The sequence below is a fragment of the Urocitellus parryii genome, chromosome 4 (genome assembly GCF_045843805.1).
Source record: "Urocitellus parryii isolate mUroPar1 chromosome 4, mUroPar1.hap1, whole genome shotgun sequence".
Lineage (NCBI taxonomy): Eukaryota > Metazoa > Chordata > Mammalia > Rodentia > Sciuridae > Urocitellus > Urocitellus parryii.
The window spans coordinates 204,767,305-204,779,523 of NC_135534.1; the positions used below are offsets into that span (position 1 = coordinate 204,767,305).

The window sequence follows — 12,219 nt, forward strand, 5'->3', positions numbered from 1 at the left end:
CCTTGGTATATACCCAAGTGATGTGGCAGAGCAGGACCTGCCCACAAGTCGTAGAATTTTTTTGAAACTCAGTGACATTGATGTCACTGGCTGAAATTGGCCATGGTGAAGCCATTTACATCACTGAAATGAACAAGTGCTATAAATTGGGGGGGGGGTTACTGTTTGTTTTATCTTTTTCCTTGGGAGCTCCTTGTTAGACATTTACCAATTTGTCCTTGGTGCTAATAATTCTTCCTTTAGTTTGTGATACCAGGGATTGAACCCAGGGATGCTTTGCCACCGAGCTACATCCCTATCCTTTTTTTTTTTTTAAATTGAGGGTCTCCCTAAATTGCTGAGGTTGGCCTCAAATTTGTGATCCTCTGCCTCAATCAGGAATGGCTGGGTAATCCCAGGCTTGTGCCAACCTACCTGGCTCAGAAAACCCTCGAACTTCAAAGAGAGTTGTCAATTTGTAATAGAGTGGAGCCGGACTCAATTGAAAACAAGGTTTAGAGGGAGAGATACCATGAATTTCTAGGTTTGGATGAGAGTTTCAGGAAGACCTTTGTATTCTCTAACCACATGGACTGTATGCCACTCTAAATATTTATTGATCACCCACCATGGACTAACTTGAACATTAAATTCAGTGCTTGAGCTTTAAGAGCCCATAATAAAAGTGCTGGAAGGCAAACAACCTAGTCCCAAATTCTGGTTACAAACACCCAGGGAGAGATTTCAGGCATTTCCAGGTCCATGTGTTGAGGCCCTGAAGTGAGAGCAGTGCTGGGGCATCTGTCACTGTGGGAAAGCACTGTTTTAACAGGAATGCCTCTGCTCTACTTGGTAGTTCAAGGCTCTGCTTTAAAAGCAGGTCTTGTAGGACCATCACATCCTCAATGTGCAAGGGAACTAACACAACCCTTAGAGCGGATAATGCACTCCACGAGAAAGGAACAGGTACTTGGGTATGGTTTCTTGGTAGAACTAGACCCCCAGTTGGGTCCAAAGGACCTGTTGGTGTGGTACCTCTTTGCCTTAAGAGGGCTTCCACAATAGTGTGGTCCTGCTTAAGTATGACAGCAGACAACATTTATAATTTCATAACAGAAACGGGTCCTAACAGAAAAGGTGACTTTACTTGCCCAAGGCCATACAGCCTCCGGGGCAATCGTGGACTGAAACCCAGAAATGACCCTGGGAGTGGACTGGACAGCTTCAGGCTTTGCAAAATGAGTCTGGACTGCAGCTTCCCTATCTGGAAAACCGGATGCAGGTGTCGCCTTCTCCCACGAAGAGGCGCCCAGATGCCCCAGCTATGTACCAGAGTGCATAACCCAGGGCGGGTGATTTCCAGGCCCGGATGTGAAGCCAGGCTACTACGAGGCCTGCACTTTCGGGGGTCTGCGAACACCCGCTTCAGCCGCCCGCGCCACCCCGCGGGTAGGGAAGCCGCTCCGCCACCACGTGACGCGCGGGCCGTGAGGGGACGCGCAGAACGGCGAGGCCCCGCCCCTCGGGCCGCCGCGCGCCCGTCGCGCGCAAATGTCCCGGGTCGGGCTGGAGAAGGGGAAAGAGGGGGAGGGGAACGCGGCGCGGGGGGCCGGCCCATACGTCGCGGCGTTCCTTCCTCCCGCCTCTTCGCCAGGCCCAGTGTCTCCTCGACGCGGCCCCGCCCCCTCGCCCCGGCGCCCCAGCCAATGGCGCGGCGGCGCGAGCCTCTCCGGTCGGGGGCGGGGCGTGCGCGCGAGCCTGGCGCGCCTGCGCTCTGCCACCCGCCCCTCGCCGTGAGGAGGAGGTGGAGGAGGAGGCGGCTCGGGGAGAGCGAGCAGCGAGCCGGAGCGCGGAGCGTCAGTAAGGGAGCCTAGCCATCCGCTGCCGCCTCCCCTCCGCAAGCAGGAGCCCCGGCCGGGGCCCGGCACGCCGCCCCCGCCCCTCCCTCGTCGTCAGGCCGCGAGGGCAGCGCGAGCGAGCGAGGGGGAGGGCGAGCGAGCGAGCGCCGGGAGGAGGCGGCCGGACCGAGCGGGCGCCCGCGCGTGTGGCGTGAGGGGAAGCCGCCTGCCCGCCCCCTTCGCCTTCCCTTCTCTCCCCCTCCCCGCTCCCCCCCCGACCGCGGAGCAGCACCATGTCGGCGCCGGCGGCCAAAGTCAGTAAAAAGGAGCTCAACTCCAACCACGACGGGGCCGACGAGACCTCAGGTGAGGAGCGAGCGAGGCGGGGGCCGTCCGCGCCGCCATCTTCGCCGCCTGCCCGGGCCGCGGGCGCTGGCGGGGCGCGGGGGGCGCGCGGCCGGGCGGGGGCCGTGGGTTCGGCGCCCTTTTTTGTGCGCGGCGGGGCCGGGGGCCTGGGTGGCGCCGCGGCGGCGGGCGGCGCTGCGAGGCGGGGGCGCTGCGGCCTGCTCGGCGCGGGCGGAGGAGACCCCCCCTTCTCCCCCCTCCCTCGCTCTCCTCCCCCTCCCTCCCTCCCGAGAAGCCTCTCTTTATTGTGCTCCGCCATGATGCCTCGCTCCCATCAGCCGCCGCCGCCGCCACATGGTGCGGCCGGACGCGGCCCCGCGCTCGGCCTTCCGCGCCGCTGCCCTTCCCGAGCGGCCCACGGCGGCGCCCCCGGCGCCCCCACCCGGGGCCGGTCCCGGCGGCCCGGAGCCGCGAGCCGGGGCGGGGTGGGGGCTCGGGAGCACGCGGCGGGCCGCGCGCCGGGCCTGGGCCGGCGGGAGGATGCTCTAACCCTCCCGGGCTCTCTCCCCACGTGGGGAGGCCACCCTGTGGCGCCGGCGTGCGCAGAAGCCTGGCGCGGCGGCCAGCGCGGGCAGGGTCTTCAGTGGGTCTGCGGGACGCCCAGCCTCCTTGGGGAAGGCTCTCCCGGCAGGGGTCCGCCGTTCCTGGGATGGTTACCGGAAATGAGCCGCGCGATCAGGCCCCTTCACGCCCACTTAGCTTTGCAGGGTTCGCAGTGTTTCCCGGACAAAAGGGCACCTACTAGGAGCATACCCCCTTTTCGTCCCCTCCCTCCTGCACCTCATAGTTCTCTGATCTCATACTTAGTCCCAGTGAGTGTACTCACAATCGTGCGACACCGTGTGTGACACCGGTCCAACCTGAATTGGGTTGGAGGCGTGAGGAAGGTCAGATTCGAATCCTGTGGTTCATGTTCTAAGAAGGCTGTGTCGAGTGTTTTAAGACTGTGGGGTAGTTCTGAGTTCTTGCCTTTATCGGTGTGTCTTGATGTTTTGGTTGTAATGGGTACCGAGCAGAATCTGTAAAAAGTATTGGTTCGATTGATACATTGTAGTGTCCAATTTATATTGACAGGGATTAGTTTCATATACTAGTTAGCAGCTGTGCTCAGTAATAAACAACAGAAATTTCTGAGAAGACTGTTCTTCAGCATTCATAACTTGAAAGAGTTGGATTCTGGTCTTGTGAGGGAACTCTTAAAGCACTACAGCAAAACATTTATATATTTATATATTATTTACTTATTTATTTGAGTAGCCTAGCAGAGACCATGATTTGTGAATGGTCTCTTAATGTAAAAGTGACTTTGTCAACTACATGCATGAACACGTGGAGAGCATGCCTTGTAGGCACTTTTTAAAAAAACAGCTTTTCTGTCAGAGTTTGCCTATCATCATAGGCTTTCTTAATGTCAGGAAAACTAGTTTGTCTTATGCTCCTTTTTTTTTTTTTTTCAGAAAAAGAACAACAAGAAGCAATTGAACATATTGATGAAGTACAAAATGAAATAGACAGGTAAAGTTTTTCATAAGTTTTCTGAAGCACCTTTAATTTCCTGGTAATCATTGAAACTCTGGTCAGCTAAATCTATATTCTCCAGTGAAAGGGAGCTCATTATGTCTTGGTTGGAAATACTATGTAGATTCATGTTATTTTTCCATGAAATATTTGTACAAATCACAAAAAGGTTTTGATGAAAATACTTTGACCCTGTAATGATTAGTTTTGCTTTTAAAGGCTACAAATTGTCCAAATGGTAGTGTAGTGATTTGTCGGGAACATGCATGAATAGTAGTGTAGTGATTTGTCTTCAGATAGTTTAGCATTATGGCATCAGTGTTGCTCTAACTTGCCTTGCAACTTTGTTACTCAATTAGTAGTTTTATTTAGAAATTCTGCTTTAGGGGGAAGTAAACTTGGAGTTTGCCTGGAAATAGTAAATGAATTAAGTATACAACCTTACCAGAATGTGGAGTTTGAGAATTGTAAGAACTGTTCCTTATTGTTGATAAAATTGCTATCTCAGTTTTAGTCTAGAGTAAAAAATTATTGTGATTTGATTATTGAAAGTGGGTATTTTGTGCAGTCCTAAGGCAAATAAGAATAAACATACATTCTGTAGTCTTCCACATTTTTGTATTTGTTAAATAACCATCATTGACAATATGTCTTTTCATTTACTTCAGACTTAATGAACAAGCCAGTGAGGAGATATTGAAAGTAGAACAGAAATATAACAAACTCCGCCAACCATTTTTTCAGAAGAGGTCAGAATTGATCGCCAAAATCCCAAATTTTTGGGTAACAACATTTGTCAACCACCCACAAGGTATGTTTTGGGTAGAGCACTATTAAAGATAATATAGGATGTTAGTTTATTAGAATAGAAGATGCTTACTGCATGAGCAGGGTGAAATCCAGTGAATGGAGATGTCTATTTAAAATAGACTATACTCTTAGAACTCAGTTTATTACTTGATTAAAGGTAGGGACCTCACTGGCACTGAACATTTTGGCTTTCTCTTAATAGGTTTAGGAAATAAAAAAATGCTCATTAGGGGATGGGGCTGTAGCTCAATGGTAGACCTCTTGCCTAGCACCTGTGAGGCTCGGGGTTGGATCTTCAACACCATATAAAAGTAAATAAATAAAATAAAGGTATTGTGTCCATCTACAACAATGAATGTTTTTAAATGCTCATTAAGGGGCTGAAGTTGTGGCTTAGTGGTACAATGCTCATCTAGCATGCATGAGGCACTGGGCTTAATCCTCAGCACCACATACAAATAAAATAAAGATGCCCACCTAAAACTAAAAAATAAGTTTAAAAATGCTCATTAAGGTGGGAAAGCTTAAAAGGGATCAATTAGATATTATTAATGTTAGCCTCTTTAAACTTTAACTGGCCTATAATTTGCTGGTCTAGTGTCCGCACTGCTTGGGGAGGAAGATGAAGAGGCGCTGCATTATTTGACCAGAGTTGAAGTGACAGAATTTGAAGATATCAAATCAGGTTACAGAATAGATTTTGTAAGTATGCACAACCTTGTTTGCCATCATGGAAATTAATTTGAGCTTTATTGAACACCTGTTTATTGATTTCTCAATCCTTCATTGCAGTATTTTGATGAAAATCCTTACTTCGAAAATAAAGTTCTCTCCAAAGAATTTCATCTGAACGAGAGTGGTGATCCATCTTCAAAGTCCACTGAAATCAAATGGAAATCTGGAAAGGTATGCTTTAAGGAGTTAATGGACAAAAATAACATTTGTTTATTTTGTTTTGTAAATCCACTTAACCTAGTGCTTTTCTTAAAATATAAAAAATTTCAATGTGTTGAAGCCGAATACAATAGCTTATATGTCTCTTTAGAGCTTGTAAGTTGAAACTTTTTTGCCTTGTGTTGGTGATTGAGCTTTTCAAATGGCATGACATTTCTCAAAATCCATTTGAAAGTTACCTATAATTTGTAATTTGAAAGATTTTCTACTGTATTATTGAGGGTAGTTAAAGTGGGACTGATTTTTATGAAAAAGCTAAGTGTAGTTGATATTTCATCTGAGAAAGCAATCTTGTGCAACTTCGTCTCTGCCCACTGTATGTTTTATATAGTTAATTGCTTTTAGACAATAGTAGTATTTATACTGAACTCTGATATTTGTGGTGTTCTGTTTTGGGGGAGACTTTTTTTTTCCCCAATTGTATGGAGTTTAGGTGTGGTAGAGAAGTAGCACCAAAAGTTTTCTGGTTTCATTTTAGGATTTGACAAAACGTTCAAGTCAAACACAGAATAAAGCCAGCAGGAAGAGGCAGCATGAAGAACCAGAGAGCTTCTTTACCTGGTTTACTGACCATTCTGATGCAGGTGCAGATGAGTTAGGAGAGGTCATCAAAGATGATATTTGGCCAAATCCATTGCAGTACTATTTGGTGAGTTGACAAGTACTGTTGGGTAAATTAACACAAAGAGTACTTGTCTCGATTGTGGAAAAAAATGAGTTCTCGACTCTTTGTTTTTTTTAAGGTTCCTGATATGGATGATGAAGAAGGGGAAGGAGAAGAAGATGATGATGATGATGAAGAAGAAGAAGGATTGGAAGATATTGATGAAGAAGGGGATGAGGATGAAGGTGAAGAAGATGAAGATGATGATGAAGGGGAGGAAGGAGAGGTAAAATAAAGTTTGGCCAAACCCCAAAAGATAATGTACAAAGGTTTCACCATATGGGGTGGGGTTTTATATAGAGTATAATAGAACTGACCTGACATTAAGTGGGAGGATTTGGGGGGAAGATAAACTATTGCATTGTCTAAGAACTAGAAATGTGGTGAAAGTGGTGGTGGGGATTGAACCCAGAGGTGCTTAATTAACTACTAAGCCACATATTTGCTCTTCATATTTTTTACTTTGAGACAGGGACTTGCTTTGACTTGGTGATCCTCCTACCACAGCCTACCAAGTCACTGGGATTACAGGCGTGTGCCACTGTACCCGGCAAACTGGAAATGTTTGCTAAGCTCATATTAATGATTTAACTAGGTCTGGTTTTCTGACCACAAAAGTCTCTTTTCCTCTTAGCCAGTACTTAATGAAGCAATATGGGTTTGGTTTTTTTTGTGTGTGTGTGTGTGTGTGTATGTGTTTTAGACAAAGTATAGAATCCCCCATTCCTTGTTTAATTGGTGCTAGAGATAGAATTTGCATGCTAGACAAGGGTTCTACAAAGGTACATCATGAGGGTAACTAAAGAGTTTTTAAATGGTTAAATTGGGGTAGACGGGTTGTGTTTAGATTGTTTGCTCTGAACTGTACCTAGTGATTTAGTTTTTACTGGGAAGTTATTTTTCTGGAATAATGTCTCTGGATCTTTCAACCTTGATTTAATGCAGATTAATAATACAGTGTCAGAAAATTAGGTGGTACCCAGAGCATATTGCCCTCTTGTTCCATGTGATCCAGTGGAAAGTTAGTGCACTTAGAATTAGCCCTTAAGTTAACTGCCCACTTTTTCTTTCAGGAGGATGAAGGAGAAGACGACTAATTGAACACTGATGGATTCCAACCTTTTTCTTTCTTTCTTTTGTTTTTTGTTTTTTTTCTTTCTTTCTTTCTTTTTTTTTTTTAATTCAGTCCCTGGGAGCAAGTTGCAGTCTTTTTTTCCCCCCTCCCCCCCACCCCCTTGTGCTCAGTCGCCCTGTTCTTGAGGTCTCTTTTCTCAAACCATGCTTCTCAACTTATTTTGGGGGGAAATACCTTGAGCAGAGTACAATGGGAAAAGAATCTCTACACCCTTCTGTTCTAAATTCATTTTTATCCCTTCCTGTCTCAAAACAAAAAACTGTATGGAATCAACACCACCGTGCTCTGTGGGAAAAAAGAAAAACCTTCTGCTCCCTTCACTCTGCTGGAAGCTGGAGGGTGCTAGGCCCCTGTGTAGTAGTGCATAGAATTCTAGCTTTTTTCCTCCTTTCTCTGTATATTGGGCTCAGAGATTACACTGTGTCTCTATGTGAATATGGACAGTTAGCATTTACCAACATGTATCTGTCTACTTTTTCTTGTTTAAAAAAAGAAAAAAAAACTTAAAAAAATGGGGTTATAGAAGGTCAGCAAAGGGTGGGTTTGAGATGTTTGGGTGGGTTAAGTGGGCATTTTGACAACATGGCTTCTCCTTTGGCATGTTTAATTGTGATGTTTAACGGACATCCTTGCAGTTTAAGATGACACTTTTAAAATAAAATTCTCTCCTAATGATGACTTGAGCCCTGCCACTCAATGGGAGAATCAGCAGAACCTGTAGGATTTTATTTGGAATTGACATTCTCTATTGTAATTTTGTTTGTTTATTTTTAAATTTTCTTTTTTGTTTTCACTGGAAAGGAAAGATGATGCTCAGTTTTAAACGTTAAAAGTGTACAAGTTGCTTTGTTACAATAAAACTAAATGTGTACACAAAGGATTTGATGCTTTTCTCTCAGAATAGATATACTTTTAATATGACCTTCCAAGTTTGACTTGTATAATAACATCATCGTCAAACTTTGTCACCCTAACTTCGTATATTTTGATACGCACTTTGCAGGATGACCTCAGGGCAATGTGGATTGACTAAAGGGATTTGAATCAATGTCTTAATGTCTCCGTAGCTGGGAAACATGGGTACAATTTGTTATTGGTTTCTGAACATGTCATTTGGGATAGTAGAAACTCAAAACTGAGATATGAGTGATACCCTTGATTTTTATCTCAAATTGGCAGTTTTTAAAGTAGGTCTTCAATTACCTGGATATAGTAGTGCTTTGCTGCCACCATCAAACAGACCTGGTGCTCTAATGTCAAGTTGTTCGTGGGACAGTTGCTGGCATGTCTTCATTGGCTCTATAAAGTGTGGCCAAGAAGATGGGCTCTCAGAGTAAGAAGTCCGTGCTGGTGGTCAGGAAGAACTTTTTGTCTCTCTTAAGTCCCTGCTATCTGGCATAAATCTCTCCAACGCCAATGTGTGGATCTGGGTGGGATGGTCGACTCTGCTCTGTCTGCTCAATGCTGCTGTGCAGAGAGTAGCATTTTGAAAAGCTACCTAATGCATAAGCTTTTTAATGCTGTAAAATATAGCTGAAATTAAATGCCACTTTTTCAAAGGTGAATTAATGGACAGCCTGGTCAAATTCAAAGCTTTTTGTTGTATAAAACTTTATATATGGAACTATTCCATCAATAGGCAAAGTGTAACCAAAACCTGTCTAGATGGATAGTATGTAATTTCTGCACAGGTCTCTGTTTAGTAAATACATCACTGTATACCGGTCAGGAAATCTTGCTCCAATAAAGGAACATAAAGATTTTTTTTGGACTGGGATCATTCTCCTTGTTTTGTAGAAAAATGTTACTTTCTTTGGATTGGATAATGTATTAGTGACTGGGGAAGGAGGGGGGGCTGCTCAAATAGTTTAGTAGGAATTATTCCATAGGTAACAAAAGGATTGAGCTGGTTGGCACAGAATTCATATAATATATATATATTTTTTTTGGTAAATTGGGTTTTACCTGGGCTGGTCTTGAACTGGTCTTCCTGCCTCAGCTTCCTAAGTAGCTGAATTGTAAAATTTGTACCTGGCTCATAAAAATGTATTAACATCATAATTGGGTTATTTTTTATAGTTGTAGACAGACACACTCCCTTTATTTGTTTTTATGTGGTGCTGAGGATTGAACCCAGTGCCTCACATGCAAGGCAAGTGCTCTACAGTTGAGCCACAACCCTCGCCCCAATAATTGGGTATTTTTTTATGTTGTAGTCTTAGCATTGACTCATAGAAATTTAGTAATTAATATTTCAGCCTCTGATAGTGTTTCATGAAAGTTATCACTTGCCACACAACTGGTTTTATGTACATGTGAGATTCTAGTTTTGTTTAATACATATGTATATTTGCTGTCCCTCACCTCCACTCCCAATAGTGGAGATTGAACCCAGGGGTATTTTACCATTGAGTTTTGAGTTGGGCTCTTGCCAGGTTACAGAGGCTAGCCTTATGCTTGTGATCCTCCTGGTTCAGTCTCCTGGAGTTGCTGGGATTGCAGGTGTGACTACCACACGCAGCCAATTTATTTCTGAGGAATCTTCTGTTCCCAGGACAGCCTTATTACTGGGTTCAAGCAGTTCTGCCTCAGCCTCCTGAATAACTGGTACTGGGGGCATTGTGTCATTGTGCCCAGCTATAACAATGTTCCTTTATTTTGGGGGGTATATATCAAAAGTTTGGGTCCCTTTAAAGTAATAGTTCCCCCCCACACCCCCTGCCATTATTAATTCTCTAGATACTCCCTCTGTATGTACAAATCTTGCAAGAGTACTAAGCTGTGGGGAAGCAAAATGGTAATCTTTGGTTCCTGAACACTCCTGGAATATCCATTGTACCTGTGTTCTGTTATAAGAGGGATGCTAGTGTGTATGGGAAAGGATTAGATACATCTCAAAGTACTCTCTTGCTCAAGGAGAAAGAACAAGTGGCCTGATTTAGTAGTTTCCACCTTTGGAGGGTATTGTATATTTTCAAACCTGTGCCATACTTTGCTTAGGAGGGGGATTTAACTGCATGAATTGGGGACGCTAGCTTGCAAGGTATAAACAGTTTCAAAACCTTAAGGAATGTGTTTAAGACCATTCCTGAAGTTAAAGATGACTTTCTCTGATGATTTAAAAAATAAGATAACTGTTCCCTGACCTCTCTCCATAACAAGCTTTCTTACCCTTCAGTACTAGGGATTTAATCCAGAGGCACTCTCCCCTACTGTTTTTTGTTTGTTTGAGACAGGGTCTTGCAAATTCCTCCAGGGTGATATCAAATTGAGATTCTTCTGCCTCAGCTTCCTGATTTGCTGGGATTACAAGTGTGCACCACCATGTTCAGCTGACATGCAGAGTTTAAATGATCCACAAAATACCTGGATGCTATGTTTGGGTGACAATGTTACTTTGCATTCAATCCACCTATGGGTTTCTAAAAGAAATTTGTATTATGGATATTGGGGGTCTTGTAGGTATCAGGACTCCTAACAATTGTGCATATGGATTCATTTTAGTAACAATTAGCTTCATGGTTTCACTTAGTTCCCCCCCAAAGTATTTACCCCCTTAGGTTTTTGCAATGAACCCTTTAAAATTGTCACCATAATGCAGTTCTGTAACAAAATGAAGACTCAATTTATTTAATAAGTTTTTTTGTGGGCCTCAAACATGGAAGTATTCTACCTAGGAGCCACATTCTCAGCCCTGAGTTGAGTGAATACTATGTCTTTTCTAGAGTCTGCACCACCCCAGCAATGACCATTCCCATTAGAATGTGATTGCTGTTTACTTTTTAACAGGTCTGAGGAAAGGACTAGTTGTGATTAGAATAAGAATAGTGGCAAGGACTTTTAAAGTGGAGCCTGTGTATGTCAACTTGAATAGTTGGTGACATTGTGTACTGAGAATCTACCCAGAGACTAAATGTAGATGGGCTGCAGTGCTGAGAGCCTTAAAGAATTAAGCAGCCCTGGACTTGGTTTCTCGTTGGTTTTCCCATCCTGTACACATTAGATGGATTCTGCTACCTCTGGACTCCTTCCCCTTCTTGTGAGGCAGTGAAGGAAACACTTAACAGCAAACTGTCTAATTCAGCTTCCTGGGTGCACAATGGATAAATGGTCCTGGAGCTGAGAAGTGAACACCTTCCTGAGGAGAGTTATGTGGCATTTGGCTTCCAGAAGTAGTGACATTCACCCATCAAGTCTAATAAATATTTTTAGTGTTAACTGAACTGATTGTACCTTTGGGCAACTCAAAAAGAGAATAGCCTTGCTAGTTTGGTTTGTGTTTTTCTTTTTTGATGAGACACAGTCAACTGGGGCTTTTTACTTATAAATGATGAATGATAATAGCTCAGGATAACTCTCAGTTTAAGGAGCCTACTATGCTACTATGGTTCTAGAACTTGGAAGTCTGAGGTGAGAGGATCCCTTGAATCCAGGAGGGATTAGCCCATTTGACACCAACGCTAGAGGAGTAGGGGGCAGGAGCCAGGTCGCGGGGGTGGGCATGGGGACGCGTGCGGGAGAGCCTGGGGAGTAGGAAGAGGCTACCCCAGCAGGGAGGGGGCCCGCTACCCAAGCAGTGCTCTGCGAGTGGTAGGGGGCGCTGTCCCCACTCCGGCCGACCCGCGTGAGCACGCGGCGGGGCAAAGCTGGAGGAACCCGGACTGGGGAAATGCCCTTCCTGCCCCTCCATTCCCGGGAGCATCAATGTCACACCGAGCCGGAACTGCAGCCTCAGGAGACCAGGCGCGGGGCCCATTCCCGCTCAATTCGGACCCGCGGCTGCGCTTCGGTCTCGGATTTAGAAGAGGGGTCTGGGGCGCTGCTGCGGCGCGGCCGAGAGGGGGCGCTGGTCGCGCGGGTCTCGGGAGGGGGCGCCCGATCCCGCGTCTTCCGCGCCGCCTCCCGGGAAGTTTCAA

General features: G+C 45.2%; 1 protein-coding gene across 1 annotated transcript; it reads left to right on the plus strand.

The window, feature by feature from the left end:
- Positions 1–1,767: 1,767 nt before the first annotated feature.
- On the plus strand, positions 1,768–9,066 carry Set (SET nuclear proto-oncogene). Its single transcript, XM_026386332.2, has 8 exons — positions 1,768–2,183; positions 3,680–3,737; positions 4,409–4,551; positions 5,149–5,252; positions 5,343–5,456; positions 5,983–6,153; positions 6,248–6,394; positions 7,242–9,066. The coding sequence occupies exons 1-8, from the start codon at positions 2,111–2,113 to the stop codon at positions 7,263–7,265; spliced, it is 834 nt and encodes a 277-aa protein (XP_026242117.1). The 5' UTR covers positions 1,768–2,110; the 3' UTR covers positions 7,266–9,066.
- Positions 9,067–12,219: the final 3,153 nt, after the last annotated feature.

What these genes read in the sequence shown, in the direction of transcription:
- Set (XM_026386332.2), top strand. Translation starts at nt 2,111, where the DNA reads ATGTCGGCGCCGGCGGCCAAAGTCAGTAAAAAGGAGCTCAACTCCAAC. An exon ending in CGGGGCCGACGAGACCTCAG is followed by an intron (nt 2,184 to 3,679) that starts GTGAGGAGCGAG and finishes TTTTTTTTTCAG; the next exon opens with AAAAAGAACAACAAGAAGCA. An exon ending in ATCCATTGCAGTACTATTTG is followed by an intron (nt 6,154 to 6,247) that starts GTGAGTTGACAA and finishes GTTTTTTTTAAG; the next exon opens with GTTCCTGATATGGATGATGA.